Genomic DNA, 17,868 nt, shown 5'->3' on the forward strand with positions numbered 1-17,868 from the left:
ATAGTCGTTTAGAGCACATCTACAAAAGCTAAACAACTAAATTCATCCAAGGGTAACAAATATGAAAGAACAGTTTCAATTGTTTCTGCCAAAGGCCAAAAACAATATCAAAAGATTGTAAATGTGATAACTAAGCTGTTAAATAAATTGAATTTCTAGTTACATTAGGAGAGAAGTTGGGTAATTCTGAATTACATACAAAAAAATAGTTTTAACAGCTCTTAACATACTGATGACATTCAATCTAAACATCCATATTACTACTATATGTGCCAAAATTGCATCTCTTTCTTTGGGGTGTGCTGGGTAAGGATGCCAATGTAGCCTTTGTTGCATGCTCTGACTGAGGAAGTAGGAATGCCATCTAGCTGATATTATATATAGAACTGCACCTGTATCTCAGTCTATACCAAGCATGAAACTACACCTTGTATCTCGTCGACTAGGTTTCTCCTTGTGATGTGGTTAGCCTGGCAGCATACTCTAACTCGAGCTTTCGTTCTTGCTTGACGAATGGAAGGCTTCCAGGATTTTCCTCCTCCAAAAGATTACTTATAGGCGTTTGTGGAGGGTATTTGCTCACGATGAAATCAAGTTCTTCCCCACTGATTTCTTTCTGCTCGAGAAGAACCTGAATGCCAAATCCATGGTGAGAACACAAGTCAGTTACGTTGCAGAACTACTATACGTTCATGAAAGGTAAATCAGTATATTTTTATGCGAATTACAATATGCATATTTAACCAATGATTAAATTTTATTTTCAAATTATAGTGGGTGCATGTTTGACACCAAATTACCTTCACAGCTTTGAGCAAAGCTGCATGGTGCCTCCTAAGCAAAGAAACCGTCCTTTCATACATGTTCCTTATCAGCTCTTCTGTTCTCTGTGCAATTTGATCATCTAAATTGAAGTTGACAGGGGGTTCAATCAGACCATAGTCATCATAAAGTGATCCTTCAAAGTCCAGCCTGGGTCCTACAAATTTAACACTCTTTTTCCAAGGTGGTGGTTCCCCATGTATGACCATTGGATTCTCCAAGTTCCATCTGTTGAAGAGGAAGAAAGGAGGTATTAGAAAATATCAGAGCAAGCAGAAACTTAAAGAATAAAAATATGATTGAGGGACCAACATAGTTAAAATTTTACGAGCAAGCCAAGATGCATCTGCAAGGTAGCTAACTGATGCCCTCGATGTGTCCCGTCCATAGATGACCTCTTCAGCAGCCCTCCCTCCAAGTAAAACCTAGACAATGAGATCAGCTTGGTTAAAAAGATGAAGCCCTCCAATAAGAACTATCAAGCACAAAACTGGCAAAATCTGAAGTGCACCTGAAGGCGATGCAGCAGTTGAGGCTGGCGTTCAAATATGTACGATTCGTCGTCAAGTCGATGAAATACAAGTTGAGATAATGTCTGCACATATCAGTTCACACAAGTAAACCATGAATAACAGGTGAAATAAAGATATCTGATTCAAATCCATCTATGAAAAATTAAGTAACGAAAGCAATGCACCAAAACATCAAATAGTGAACTTCTCCAAAAGAAGATTGGTAACAAATATAAACTTTTTTTTTTTATATAAGAATAAAATTTTATTACAAGAACAATAGGCATAACCCAAGTAAACATAAAGTATTACCAAATATAAAGTAAAAAGTAATCCTATATTTTTCATTTTTGTGGATAACCAGTGCTGCAATACTGTACAAAGGGGCCATATGGGCATTCCCAATATTTGCATTTGGGGAGGTTTGGATAGTGAGTTGAGATGAAATGAAAGTTAAATAAAATATTGTTAAAATATTATTTTTGTTTTGGGATTTGAAAATTTTGAATTGTTTATTGCATTTTGTGTGGCAGTTTGGAAAAGTTGTAATGATTAGATAAGATGAGATGAGTTGAGAGGCTCTCTCAACCCAAACCACCCTAGTAACATATATTGTCTAGCTGTAGTCCTCCACTTAGTACAGATGACATCTATTTTTTTATTAGTTACAGATGGGCGCAATGACCACAACATGAGCAGCATACAAACATGAGGAAATTTTTGTATAAAACAGAGGATGATGTAAATAAGGGGATAGAAGAGGACCTGACCACGAGGGACAATTGAAATGCGATCACAGAATTCAACTTTTGCATTATCATATCGTCTCAGCAGATGAGATGTCATTGCGACTCCCACTTCAGTAGTAGCCCTACGACATTGTCCCTGATGACCTAACTCTATTCCAACACGTTTGGGTCCTACCGTAAGTCTGTCAACTGCATCATCCACGTCTGACTGAAGAATTGACTGATGCCCTTTCCTGACTGCCACGAGAGCAGCCTCTTGGACCAACTGAGCCAACCTTGCTCCCGTCCATCCTAGTAATTATATACATGGTTTGAGATGTGGAAATGCAGACACAGCTAAAACACCAGAGAGAAACGCATACCAGGCAGGTTCTGTGCACAGATGGATAAATCAACAGTCTCTGACATTTTCACTTTGCTTGCATGAATTTTCAGAATATCCAATCTCCCTTTAGAATTAGGAGGGCGAATTCTTATCTAAAAGAGAGAAAACCCAAATGATAATAAACAGTTAATGACTATTTGATAGAGCTATCACAGAGCTTACGAAAAATCAAGCAGAAAACTGAATCAATCAAATAATCACATCCATATTCACCAATGACTCAGTAAATTGCTTAATAAATAAATAACTGTCGTTCATGATAGATCCTGATCCTGCCAACAGCCGGTCAAGTACATTGCATTACAGTGTCTGACACAGACACATACTTGTAGAAATGACAGTTTATCCTAACCCCCCCCCCCCCCCCCCCCCCCCCCCCCAAAAGAACAAAATCTCGATGCCTGTCTCGATGCCTGCAGTTTCTTTTCATTCTCTTTTAAAGCAAGATAGATCAGCTAATAATGTTTTCCAATTCAGTAATGAAGACAAACCTTGCGATCAAAACGGCCAGGTCGAAGAAGTGCAGGATCTAACAAATCCCTACGATTTGTAGCAGCTAAAAATATAACACCTTTACCAGTATCAAACCCATCAAGCTCTATCAAGAGTTGGTTCAATGTAGTTTCCCTCTCTTGAGTGGCCGCATTATAGAGGTAGTCTGTAGATTCCTTGAAAATTCCTTGACGCCTGATCATAGAAAAACAAACACATGATTATTTGTTACATTCATGAACATGTCTTTTTCCTCTCTCTCTCTCTCTCTCTCTCTCTCTCTCTCTCTCTCTCTCTCTCTCTCTCTATCTCTCTCATGAACACGTCTCTTGATAGGTAGAACTTTGCACCGTTCAGTATATAGTTAATATGGCAGCCATTCATAATCTTTCATAAAATTTGTCCAGCTTAGATCATGCAACATTCTAAGAACCCCACCTTATCTACCCTGCTCAAATTGTAAGGACAGCATCACCTTCATATCACATTAAATGAAAATGGATGGTACCCAGTTATCACATGACCCTCAATCTTTTTTTTAATGAGTGTCTATCACATGAACTTCAATCTTACGTTTGGGTAGTGAAGAGATCTCAGACATTCTGTGAATAGTAGTGAAAAAGTAATGACAGAATATTCAAACAATCCTCATTGGACTATAGAGGTAGAAATGAGCATTCATTAAGTTACTGTGTTTATCAATATATACCCACTCACACACACACTCCAACTAAAATTCCGTCCACAAGCACACACGTGTCCATACCTAGTTGCCAATGCATCAATTTCATCAATGAATATAACCGATGGTTTATTTACCTGCACGGGGGGAAAATATTTTTTATCATTAAAAAAATACTTCCAAAGTAAGCACACGTGCTAAGCAACTCTGCAATGATAACTAGAAAACTCAATTCTGCAATGATTACTAGAAAACTATACCGCTTACCTAGAAAAATAAGTTATAATATGCCACCAACATACAGGATGATTCTGGTGTTCTTAGGAAAAGATAACACTGCCACTTCTCGTTGATAATTCTATCCACCACTTATAAAAAAAAAATAATTCTATCCACCTGCCTTCATAGGCACGCATGTGTGCAGCACACACTCATAAAAAACTAAACTGAAAACTTTGCATCTCTATATCTGCTAACCTTCTCAATTTGTCTTGTTATCTTCTTCTTTTTTCTATATTTTTCTTCAACCAAACAAAAATTAAATTGTTTTGACAAAGCCTTCTCAAATAAAACTAGCAAAATAATAACAAAAACTCTACGTGGAGTCACTTTTGTGTACTCCTCGCGCACTCCACTAATGTGATTGGCTGCGTCACTTTTTTTTAATATAAAATAACTGTTTTGACCAATCACATCAGTGGAGTGCGCAAGGAAAACGTAAAATTGACTATATGTAGCAAAACTCGATAACAAAAATAATAATAATCACAAAAAAAAAAAAACAACAATAATTAAAAGAGGCCACCGGCCCTATCTACTGTAAACATATCCACAGATTTGCACACAATAAAGCAAAATTGCATGCACTTGGTAAACAACGTTTAAAAAAATTCAAAAAACTCAGTACTTGTGCTTTCCAAATTAATCAACATATTCAGTTGGTTTTTTTTATTGGCACCAGGTGTCCGTAAACAGTGTCCCAACTAATCTCGGGGGTGCACAGGCCCACGGCAAAGAGTTTCCCGCAAGTGCACCTGAGGTAATTCAAGGGAAAAATCCCTCAGTCCGTTGGCCCCTAGAGATTGTTTGCACCCAAGGGGATTTGAACCTTAGACCTGGGGAGAGCATACCCCAAGCACAAGGCCTTTACCACTTAAGTCAACCCCTAGGGGAGCATATTTAGTTTGTTACTTGAACTTATGCTTACTATCTACCAAATCGCCTTTCAGCAATACAATAACCACCCTTGGCATGGCCAACTTAATTCCAAACCAGCAAAATTCATCAGTCCTCATCTCTTTACACTAACACCAAACCAAAGTGATTATTCATGCTTTCTTGACTTACCACCATGATGAAGGGAAAAAAGATACAATTGATAGAGCTTTGAATTTCTGTCACTGTTACATCTGTATCACATGCACTTCGTAAAGTTCAGGAAATGCGTCTTTTAACAACGCATCACCACAACAAATTTCATGCCAAATTCGTGTGTCGTCCCTTACCTCAAACCTAATAAATTTGGAAAATTTCTCCGACCACAAATATCTTCCTTAACTGACCCCATAAGGACCTCTTTACTACATTGAAAAGCCACCCTAACCAGGAAACCCTCTACTTTGCATCCACCACCCTCCTTCATAGATATACCTCTCCTTCACATAACGTCACAACCATTTTCCAGGTAAGGATTGATTAAAAATCAGCAGCTCTCTAAACCCCAAATAAGCATATTAAAGGACCAAGTTTGGAACATATGACATGAACCAAAAGGACACAATCACAATGAGGAGCCACAAGTCACCAAAAAACAAATCAAAATTTTAAAAAACTAAAATAAAATTCACAATCAGGACTATAACTCACCTTGGCTCGCATAAATAGATCCCTAATACGAGCAGAACCAACACCAACTAAAACTTCTACAAATTCAGATCCAGCCATTTGGTAAAATGGAACACCAGCTTCACCAGCTATGGCCTTAGCAACAAGGGTCTGTAAAAGTATGTGTAAGCTTCAGAATCTATTTGCCAAATTTAACCCATACAGTTTGCAAAACCAGAGGATGATAACTAACCTTGCCACATCCAGGGGGGCCCTCCAAAAGAACTCCATGTGGAGGTTTTATCCCCATCTTATCAAACAGTTCTGGGTTCTTCAAGTACCTCACCAACTAGTCATCAGAATGATAATGATGTTATTAAAATTATCATTTTTCATTATCTATGATTTCAGATTACAGGTAAAACAAGACAAAGAAAGATTCTCCAAAGATAAAGAACTAGGAAATTAGCACAAATCCTAACTGAACAAACTAATATTTCATGAAAATTAAATACAGAAAAAAGGCAGGCAAAGGAAATGTTTTCATGAGAATGTGAAGAAAAGGTGTACTTAGGCGAAGCCTTTTATATCAATAAAACTTTACTTTTACTTATTAAAGAAAAATTGAAGAAATGAAGATAGCCTTCACACCTATAAACATAGAAGTATAATTTTACACTTTGGAACAAAAACTTTCTTCAGGCTTTTATGCATTTTGAAATAATGCAACCGAAAGAAACAGAAAAATTGAGTAACAGTGGTTAAAAATTACCACCCTTGGGCGTAATATATATATATATATATATATATATATAGATAAGAAAAGTATAGGTGTAATATCACAAGTTCAAATGGCAAAGGTTGTCAACCTCATGATGTGAACTTCATTACATCACACAAAGGGAAAAAATAATGCTTTTACTTTTATTTTCTCTTTTTAATAACATTCTGAAGAGCCCAAAATTTCTTCTCAGCTCAAAGTAAACAGATAAAGCAGAGAGCAAAGGAATGGAAAGCCAGAATGTTCAGTTATTGTGTTCTATTCTATGAGATAAGTAAATACAAAACCTCTTGGAGTTCCTCTACTGCCTCATCTATCCCTGCCACATCACTAAACTTAACTCCAGTTGAACCCTGAAAGACCATCATTCCAAACATGGAAATTAAGAACATCAACCGGACATTTAATAAAATTCAAAAGATGTGCAAAGGAGTGATCCTAAAAAAACGAAGTAACTAACATCAACTCGAGCTTCTGCTTTTGATCGTGAAAAATCAATCCCTTGCCACAGATCCTACATATAGAAGACACGGTATTAATTAAGATCCTTTCTGATTTAATCCACAAGCTAAAATAGTCCTGTAACTAACAGATGGAAGATGAAAAAAGAAACTACAAAAATAAGCAACATTTACCCACTTCCTGAAGTTCTTAGGTCTTCTTGAAAGTGTGAAACGGACAAGAAGGACCATAGTCAAAAGGACAATCAAAATTGGTTTTAACATCTCGAGGCTAGCAGACACACCGCCAAAAGTGTAAAATTCAGAGATCTTGGAGAAAACCCCTCCATCACTGAAAAGATCAATAACATTATCCCAAACTCTCTCAAAAATTCCCAATAAGAGACCAAGAAAAATCTTCAGAAATGGTCTGACAATAGGCCATACAACAAATACGGTTGCTGCAAAGATGAAACTGGTAACAGCAAACACAGCAGAAGCCAGAAACCCCCCAATAACAGCTGCTACAACAGCTATTGCCACTGTCAACATTCCAAGCTCTACCATCATTCTGCTAGACACAGAAGACGCCACTGGATGAGGGTACTCTGGTACTTTTCCCATCAAATACTGCAGCAATAGATTCAAGAAAAACGTCAAGGCAGCAGAAGGATCTCCCAACTTTTTAACTTATTGTATGGTGCAAATGTTGTGTCAACCGTTTTTTTTTTTTTTTTTTTTTTTTTGTGTCAACCGTATTGAAAGAGTAGAATGATCTAATACATCAGAGGAAATATAAACAAACTCTCATTCTTCATATGAAATGAAACTCAAACAATCAACAAAATTTCTTTTTTTTTAACAAGTAAGAAGTAAATTATATTCATAAGAAAGAACTAGGCATAGCCAGTGTACACAGGAAGTATACAGAAGAAAACACTTAGATACATTCTAAATTAAGGAAAGAAAGTCATGGACATTGTTTCCATCAAGTAAAAGAGTTGAGAACCAAAGCATTAAAGTGCACAAAATTTCTAAAAGTTCATGGCCAAAAAATGAACATATGATATTCAAGCTTGTGAATAGATTGAGATTTTGAAATAGAACATTTGTTCATCCTTCCTTGTATTATTATACATTTGCATTGAACTTCAGTTTGAAATTTCAAACTTATTTGCCTTCTTTCTTTTTTTTTTTTTTTTTTTTGATTGGCACTAGGTGCCGGGAACAACATCCTGACTAATCCATTTAGTGCACAGGCTCTCAACAAAGAGTTTCCCGCAAGTGCATTTCGGGTAATTCAAGGGAAAAATCACTCAGTCCAATGGCCCCTAGAAATTGTTTGCACCTAAGAAGATTCAAACCTTATGCAAGGATCATACCACCAAAACCAAGGCCTTTAGCACTTGAGCCAACTCCTAGGGGTTTTTGCCTAATTTTCTCTTTTATGAAGTTCGCAATTGTTGAAACAATGATTACTCACAGGCCATTTTTTAAAACCACTAGCTATTTGGTCCATAGGTATTACTAGCAAGTCAATGTCTTGGGCTATGCCTTCTTTTCTTTTTTTATAAATAGAACTTCTTGATTGCCTGTAAAAAAAGAATAGCAAGTCAATGTCGACAAAGTAAAAAATATATTACCGTAGTGTGCCTCTCAGTTTCATATAGCGGACCGGTGTACTCCTCCAAAAGAGCTGCACTTTCATTCTCATCCAGCCTCATAACCCTGCAGAGTCACGAAATAGTATCAACAAGCACAAACTATTATCTATAAAGAACAAGTTAATTGGTGGATAATCTTCACCATTTAGTTCTATGCAAGCTCTTGTCACCCGCTATTTCTTTCAACTCCACAATGAAATTCCTGTAACGGTTACCATATGGCATACCGGTATCCTCCTTTGAAGTCAACGACTTAACTTTATCACTCCTCATCGCTTTCTGAAAATTCTCGAAGCTCATTCTTGGCAACAACTCCAAATCCCTATCGAACTTCTCCTCCTCTGACAATGCAGTCCCAAACATTTGCTCGGGCACATAGAGCTTGCCTCTATGCTCCCTCAGAATATCTTTCAAATACACAGCCTTATCCTCTACTCCAGTCTCATTTCGAGCTTCCTCGCTCTCTTTCTTAGACTTCGGCTTCAAATTCAACCTTTTCGACAATAATTCAATAAAATTCAATTTGGAATTCCTGCTCAAATCCTCCTTTTCTTTTAAAGTGTAGAACTTTTTGCCAATTCGGTACTTGGGCTCAACCTGGCTTGGGTTATCCTTCAAAACCCGGGTCACAAAATCATCCTTGGTGGTTGCGCTAGCCTCACCGACCTGTGACGAGGACTCCGACTTTTTCTTGCAAAAGACTGTGAACGAACCAAGAAGAAATCTCGAATGAATTGGATTTTTTCGAGTGAAATTCGAAGTTTTTGGGTGAATCAGAATGGGGCAAGAGACTGGGTGTGATCTTCTGAGTTGGTTGCAGGGTTTAGGGAGGTGAAACCTATGGTTAGAGAGAATCTCGATGGAGGCCATTGCTTAAGCTGAATTGGATTACTATGGGTTTATCAAATTAAGGGTTTTCGAAGGGTCATACCAAGAATGCGATACTTTGTGCTCATTTTCATTTGGGATAGAAACGGAGAAGGAGAGAACGAAATCAGGGTTTATGATAGCTGGAATGACCAGCTACCATACAACATTGTCTCTGCAGACTGTTGGAATTGAAGATTGGCAGAGGGTTTTTGTTCCAGTTTTATCCGAATCCAGCGTTTTCTTAGCGGGTTTATTATGTGTGTACTTATTCTATTTGTTTTAGGGTTTGGAGTGCTTGGAATTTTCGCTCATCCGATACCTATTTATGAATCTATCGGATTCGAATTCGGATTTTTTTTATTTTTCAGATAGAGTTGGAGTTGGATCATCCGACTTTGATATTGTAAATATTCTTATAAAAATATGTATTTATCTATATATTTATCATATATACTAATATAGTTATATAGGTATAAGTAGAAATTCTATAATTAAATTCAATAATATATTATTATGAACTAATTATTATAAAATAATATACTTACACTATAATATAAATAAACTAACCATAGTTTAGTATATATAAACATTCTAATATTACTATCATATATAATCAAGTATAGAAATAAGTTAGACATTAGAATTTTAATAAGTCTAGTATAATAAGTTAATAACATATAATACTAATTTACTAAAGTATAAACATGTAATTAGACACTAGAAAGTCTAATACTATAGTATACATGTAGTTATACACTATAGTATAAATCTAGTATAAAAATAAGTTAGAATAGAAGTAAATTAACAATGAATGATTTAGTTTTTAAATTTTTGAAAAATTTGAAATTTGAAAGCTCATAAAAAATTCTTTTAAAATGGGTTAAATATGAAACTAAAAAAAAAAACAAAAGCTGAAAACTCAAATCCGACTCCACTTCAACTCCATCCCAATAAGTTGAAGTTGAAATCGAATCGGAACCTATACAAATTAGAGTTGAAGTGGAGATTTGAACTCCGAAGGCAATGCTCACCCTTACTTATGAATTCTTAAACTTGAAGTAAACGGTGCTAATATTATTACATGGCAACTCATGCATGTGTAAAAGAAAAAGAATGCTAGTTAAGAGTTCTTTGCCCATTACCATTGTGCAAAGCTGCAAGATAGAGCTCTCCTACCTTTTAAATTTAAGAAAGTTATAATGTTTAGGTAATAATTAAATAAAAATATTAAAATATTTAAAAATAAAAAATGTTTATATTTGAATAATATTTAAAAATAAAACTATGAGAAATTTTGACATGAGATTGTTTATGTTCCTAAACATGGGCTAAGTCTAGGATAATGCATATTGAGTAATGTTAATATAAATTTTAGACGTGCAAGTCTTGAGCCAGCATCTCTTTAGTGGATTTCATTTTTTTTCAGTGTATCTTATATTTTCTTCAAAAGATTTGCTCCATACTTAATTTGTGCATATTATTCTCCAAATGGTAAGTTCTTGTTTTTTTTCTTTTCCTTAATATTTCTCTTTTATCGTTAAAAACTAATATATTTTTATTTTTTGGTTTTTTTGTTTTCCCATTTTTAAAATTTTTGGATTTTCATTATTTTTATCTTAATGTTTTTAGGATTTTCTAATTTTCTATTTTTGTTTTCTTGAGCACGGTGCATAATCTATCATCACTCGCATGACAAGCGTGTCATGATCTATAGTAAGCAACATTATGTCATAATTTGTTGATTTTTACTAATTTTTCATTGATGAAAACATACAACATATACTAAGAAACAATGAATGACCTCAATTTTTATGAATAAGAAAATTTTATTAAGACGAATAAAATGACAAAGTTGAAGAGTACAAGAAGCGTACAAATGTTGAAAGCTAGTTACAAGTAAGGAACTAGGGAGAAACAAGAAAATCGTGAACAGTTGTTCCATTAAAGACAATGGCCGAAACCCAAAAAAACAAAGTATTAAAAAAGAAACATATAAGTTTGTCCACCAAGCATTCCTTATTTTCAAAACAACAATTATTCCTTCTGACCCAAATACACCACACAAGACATAAATGGATCATATTTTAATAGCGACAATTTGAGAGTTACCTCTTAAATATCTCCAACAAATAAAAAGATCCACCACCCTCCTAGGCATCACCCATGCCACTCCAATCCTATTAAACACCTCATACCAGAACTCTCTTGCCACCTCACAATAAACTAACAAATGATTCACTAATTTGTCACATTTTTTACACAAGTAACACCAATATATGAAAAATAATTCATGCTTCCTGAGATTGTCCAAAGTCATGATTTTTCCCAAAAGAAGCATTCAAACTGAAGAACACGACCTTTAAAGGCACATTGATCTTCCAAATACGCTTCTAAGGAAAAGAATATCCTACATTCAGACTAGACAACATCTTGTACATAGAACAAACTGAAAATTTTTTATTACAAGTATGAATCTAGACCCTCTTACCCATCTCAACATAGCTAAGATGTGTAGCATACAACAAGCCAAACAAATTTGAAACTACATCCATTTCCCAATCATTTATTGCTCTAGTAAAATGTACATTCTATTGAGGTGAACCACTAAAGCAGTCTAAGCCCTCAACCACTAAAACATTCAGATTTTGAGTGATGCAAAAAGGCCTAAAAAAACAAAAATAACATCCCTACCACCACACTAAGGATCATGCAAAAAACTTATTATGGAACCATCACCAAAGACAAAATTAACATGTTTGGCAAAATCATCCTTACCACTCCTAATATTTTTCCATGCCCTCACACTATAAGTACCTCTAACCCCATTAGACCACCAGCTTCCCCAAAGTACTCTCATATTTAGAATCAATCACAGCCCCTACAAGGACTTACTATCTTGATTATACCTCCATAACCACTTCCCAATAAAAGTTTTACTAAAGGTCCTTAACTTCTGAACCTTACTCCTCCACATAACAAAGGGGTACAAATCATCGCCTAACTAACCAAATGAAACTTGACTTCCTCCCTGATACCTCTCCACAAGAAGTCTTAAAAAATCTTTTCCATACAATTAGCCACACCAATTGGAATGGGAAATAAAGATAGAAAGTAGGTAGGAAGATTAGAAGAGTTCTTTTGATAAGGGTGATTTTTTCCCCTTTTGACAAATACAACCTCTTTCATCCTACCAGCCTTCTCTCTACCTTCTCAATCACCCCATCCCAAACCACTCTAGCCTTAGATGATGCCCCAAAGGGAGTCTAAGGTATCTTATCGACAAGGAGAAAACTTGACAACCCAGAATGTTTGCCAAACTTCTCATATTTCTCACCAGACCCACCAAAACCGTCTTGAATTTACCAAGATTTACCTTAAAGCCAGACACAATCTAAAAAAAAAGTAAGAGCACTCTTAAAGTTTGCACATAACCTAAATTTACATTACAAAAAAGTAACATATCATCTACAAATAAAAGATGAGAAACATTAATCCATTATAAAACCCTCCCACCGAGAAGCCTATCAACAAACCATAGTCAATCACAACTCCCAACATGTGGCTAAGAGCATCCATAACAATGAAAAAAGGAGGGGAGACAATGAATCTCATTTTCTTAATTCACAAGAACTATTGAAAAAACGTACAGGGGAACCATTCACTAACATTGAGAATCATGCAATTGAAATACAATGTTTGACCCAATTACACCATCTCCTCCCAAAGCCACATATCCCAAGAAGAAGAAAAAAAAAAGCTCCAAATAACATAATCATAAACCCTCTCCATGTCAAGCTTACGTAAAATACCCTGCTTGCCCAATTTATTTTATTATCCAAACATTCATTACCTACTAAAACAGAATCTGGAATTTGTCTCCCTTTAACAAATGCATTATGAGATTTTGAAACAATCTTCTCCATAACAGTGCATAAACGGTTGGCCAAGACATTAGAGATGATTTTATAAACCCCATTGACAATACTAATGGGACGAAAATCCTTCACATCAGAAGCTCATGCCCTCTTAAGAATAAATGCAATGAAAGTTGCATTTAGACTCTCTTCAAACTTACCAAAAGAGTGCAATTCATGAAACACCTTCATGATATCCTCTCGTACAATGTCCTAATATTCCTGAAAGAAAGTAATGGTAAAACCATCCGAATCAAGAGCTTTATCCTTGACCATCCCTTTTACAATGTCCCAACACTCAAGCCATTGAGCGCTCAATGAGTCAATATTATTAAGCACTAAACCATCCAGATTTGACCTCCAAATATACTGTCCCATAGGGAGTTTCTCGTAGAAGAGACAAATGTGCTCCTAGATGTTAGACTAATCAGGAAAACAGTACCACCAACCTCAATCAACTCAATAGCATTATTCATTCAATGTGAATTTGCCACCCTGTGAAAAAACTTTGTACATTTATCCCATTTTTTTTTTATTGAAGTGCCCTTGATTTTTTCCTCTACAAGATCTCTTTCATCAAAATCACCCTCTCAAGTTCAGAACCAATAGTACTTTTCCTCAAAATCTCCGCTTCTGAAGGAGTTCTACCCTTCGCTCTTCTCTCCAAACCTTACAACTCCTCAAGAAGGGACTCCTTACGTCTATCCACATCACCAACAACTTGCACATTCCACGTCTTCAAGTCTTCTTTCATATCCTTTAATTTTCTAGCCAATATAAAACTTGAGGTACATTTCAACTGAGTCAATTGGTAGGATGACCAACATTGTTTCACCATGTTTTTGAAATCATTGGCCTTAAGCCACATGCTTTTGAAATTGAAATATCTTCGACTCCCCTGAATACCGCCACAATACAAGAGAATAGAAAATTGATCAAAGTAGATTTGAGAAAGTCTTTTTTGGTACACCTCGGAAAAGTGAGTCTCCCACAAAGGAGATACTAGGAACCTGTCCAAATGGAACCAAGTCCTATTGTTGGACTAAGTAAAAGCATCCTTGCAAGAGGTAGGTCTACAAAATCAAACTTAAAAATAAACTTCAAGAACTCCCTCACAGCCAAAGAAAAACTAGAATCCCCTGATTTCTTACTAGGGAAAGGAGTAACATTGGGTTTACCTCCAACATACCAAAAAACATCCCACCTACTAATAAAAAAACAACCTCTTCTCACAACAATCTTCTACAACTATTAATATTTGGGACATAATTCCAACAAGAGCCCATTCAAAGCCATCTACCACATTTCTAATATGGCAAGCTACTAAAAACTATCCCGTACACTCCAAATTCACCACTATCCTTATATCTCGCATCACCAAAACATCAATTGATGCCTCATTAGAAGCAAGAAAAGCACATCCCACATACGAACAGCCTTACAAACTTTTGATAATACTTCTATCAACCTATCTCACTTTAGTTCCTAGCAAATATACTATATCAACCTTCCAAAACCTTAACAAATTATTGATACAAAAACGTTTGTTAAGATCATTCAATCCCCGAACATTCCATGATTAGATATTGAGTTTCACGAAAACAGACTTGTCACCCTACCCTTGGATCTACCTTAGTTAACATTGCATTCTTTCATATCATAATTAATGGAACAAGTAAGTCTCTTTAATTCTCTGTCATGTTTTGAATCTAATTTTGTAGATGGAGAGCGACTCGACTCAATAGCAATGAGAAAAGTAGCCTAAAATTGTTCTTCAAAGCCCTCAAATGAAATACCCACTCAATTTTGAATTTCTTTTACTTTATCAAGCACCCATTTTGAAGATGTCAACCCCATATCAGAATGCGAATACAAGGAATATAAAGGTACATAGTTAAGACCCTCCCTCCATTGATGCCCCCAAGGTTCTGTATAATCCCCATTCCTAATCACTATTTACATTTCCTCCGACCTCTTTTCTCCCCTAACCCCCCTTATTCTTCCTCATATTGCAGACAAGAAGGAAGAAACATAGCTTACATAAATCATTTCCTTCTTTTCCAAAAGACATGAAAACTGGCACATCTAACCCCACCTCTATGTTATAACTTTCCAACACTTCCCTTACTCAGGGTCACCTTCTGACAACAAGGAATGACTTAACAAAGTATCGGAATGCAAAGCTCCTTCTTTGTCCACTCTAGGATGTAACAACAGTGCTGTCTCAACGCCATTTATCCTTACAGGAGCAAACACAAATGATTGGGCACAATATGTAGGCCCCAAAACAACAGACGAAGTAATCTCTGAAGGGTCTATCACCTAAACAGGAATCGAGAACTCCCCTAGAGGATTTATCAAAGATGAACCCCTCGAGACCTGATTCCTAATGCAACTATCATTCTCACTAGATATCAGAATACTGTGCGGAAGCTCAGAAGCCACTGCTGATATGTTCTAGGAATGTTCCACCACTAACGAAGGAGCAAAAGGCATTTTCTGGTGGGCATTCGAAGGCTAGAACCTGTGGCCCAACAAAGACTCATAGACAGTGTTAAACCACCAATGTGAAATGGGTTGGGCCAACTTCAACATAACAAGCCCAACTTTCTCATTTCCTTTATGATTAAGCTCGACCTCACTTCTAACAATTATGCCCAACCTTGAGGGCCCAAAAGTCTCTGAGGGATGGCCCATCAATAACACATGCCCAACAACCTTAGATAGATCATGGGCTCCCCAACTTACACCCACAACAGAAGAGTGACCCACCTCCAATTCCAAGACCAGACCCTTATCTATCATTAGCAAGACATTATTAATCTTTTCTTCGAGCTCCACTAGTTCCCTCGTTATTGGTGGAGATCCTAAATCATTATTTTAGAACATATTATAAATTTTCATTATAAAATAAAATTTGGAAATTAACCAATTTATTAGTCTTCCCAACTCTAAATTCTGAAAGTTCAAGGAATGATATTTGTCCAAAAGTTATAAAAATTCCTACATTTAGAAATTTGTTTGGCTACATAGAAAACCATTAATAGGGTGCATAAAATGAGAATAAAATAATGAATTAAATGCCTTCAAGATAAATCTATTGTGTTGGAATCCATCTCGTGTAAGAGTGACAAACTTTGTTATATAAATATGCATAAGTAACTTTTAATTTTTTGAACTGCAGAATGCATCTTCAGAAGAAGTCATCTCTTTCATTTCGAGCACTCCACCCATACTTTTCAAGATTGTTTTTGTTTTTCTAAAATAAAATTACAGTAGAGATTCAAAAAAGATCTGACAAGAACTTAAAAATATTAAGTGAAAGAGAAATACTGCACAAAGAGAACTTTATAATATTTAAGGCTATGTTTGAATTTCTTGGAATAATATTAAATGTTTGATAAATATTATAAGACCAACTTTATGTGTGTATCCCTCTTATTTGATATATTCAAATCCAAGTAAACAATTAAAAAATCTTAATCATCATTTTTCCACAAAACAATTAGATTTTCTTTTTTTATAGGAAATATTGACTTTATTGATAAACTTCAAGAAATGAAGGGAAGAATATAAGATGGATAATCTTCCATATCAACCAAATCCTCTTCTAAATCAAGAGAGTTTTTAGCTAAAAAGTGTGCAACCCCATTAGCAATCATTTTAACATATCTAACATTCCAACTAGCAAACTTAGATAATTGAAATCTGACTTCAGAAATCAACATCCCAGCACTATCCCATCTTTCTATTTGTTGAGAAATACCCCTAACTACTTGAAAAGAATCTCCTTCTAATATGAAATTTTGCAGACCAAGCTCAGAGGCAAATATTGCAGCTTGGAAAGCTCCAATGGACTTTTCCAGGAAGGGTCTGGAAGAGTCCATTGAAGCATGCTCTCTTCATCCTCTGGATAGCCATGACATTACCATCATGATCTCGAACAACAATTCCAATCTCAATACTGCCGCTAGACTGAATTATAGCAGCATCCCAATAGATTTTATAAAAGTTTGCTAGAGGAGGTTCCCCTTTATCTATCACAACATTTGTCACTCGAGTCTTAGAACTGTTACTAGACTGCAGCTCCTTAAAATCTTCCAGTAATTGCTTAGCCTGTTGTGCTACCAACAAATGATGTAAAAATGAACCCTTGAATACCAACTCATTTCTTCTTAACCATATCTTCATTGTTGTCATGGCAAATACCTCCATGGTCTGCTGCTTAGTTACTACACTAAGGCCTTCAAAAATTCCTCTGAAACTGTCTGCACTGAGAGTGCTCTTATGAAAAGCAGCTGGGCACTGACTTCACACATCTATAACTGAGATATAGCTCCACAGTGCATAAACCATAGACTCCTCTTCTCTCAGACAGATGGGGCACAATGGAGACTCAACAATTTGTTTCTTGTACAAGTTCATATTAGTGGGCAAGGACTCTAGGCAGGCTCTCCACACAAAGACCTTTGTGGCATTGGGAACTTGAAACTTCCAGCAGCAGGTCCACCCAACTTCCTTAGAGGTAGCTTTTGATGATTGCCCCTTTGGCAATCCATTGAGTTCCTTTTGTAGATGGTAAGCACTTTTAATTGAAAGTTGGTCATTATTTGTGCATTTACATAATAGCTTGTCAAGAGATCCAATAGAACTGATTGGGATCCTTTTAATGATTTCTGCTTCTCTTCTTTCAAAAATTGATTCCACAAGATCCATCTTCCATTGCTTATCTT

At 35.9% G+C, this 17,868-nt stretch overlaps 1 protein-coding gene across 1 annotated transcript; it reads right to left on the reverse strand.

The window, feature by feature from the left end:
* Positions 1–122: 122 nt before the first annotated feature.
* On the reverse strand, positions 123–9,525 carry LOC121234552 (probable inactive ATP-dependent zinc metalloprotease FTSHI 1, chloroplastic). Its single transcript, XM_041130517.1, has 15 exons — positions 8,494–9,525; positions 8,331–8,415; positions 6,883–7,317; positions 6,708–6,761; positions 6,535–6,600; positions 5,720–5,815; positions 5,509–5,637; positions 3,727–3,779; positions 2,960–3,155; positions 2,446–2,560; positions 2,100–2,374; positions 1,334–1,417; positions 1,135–1,247; positions 801–1,050; positions 123–631 (listed from the first exon to the last, which is right to left on the reverse strand). Exons 1-15 carry the CDS (start codon positions 9,219–9,221, stop codon positions 443–445), a joined length of 2,868 nt encoding a protein of 955 aa, XP_040986451.1. The 5' UTR covers positions 9,222–9,525; the 3' UTR covers positions 123–442.
* Positions 9,526–17,868: the final 8,343 nt, after the last annotated feature.

The sequence above is a fragment of the Juglans microcarpa x Juglans regia genome, chromosome 6D (assembly GCF_004785595.1).
Source record: "Juglans microcarpa x Juglans regia isolate MS1-56 chromosome 6D, Jm3101_v1.0, whole genome shotgun sequence".
NCBI lineage: Eukaryota > Viridiplantae > Streptophyta > Magnoliopsida > Fagales > Juglandaceae > Juglans > Juglans microcarpa x Juglans regia.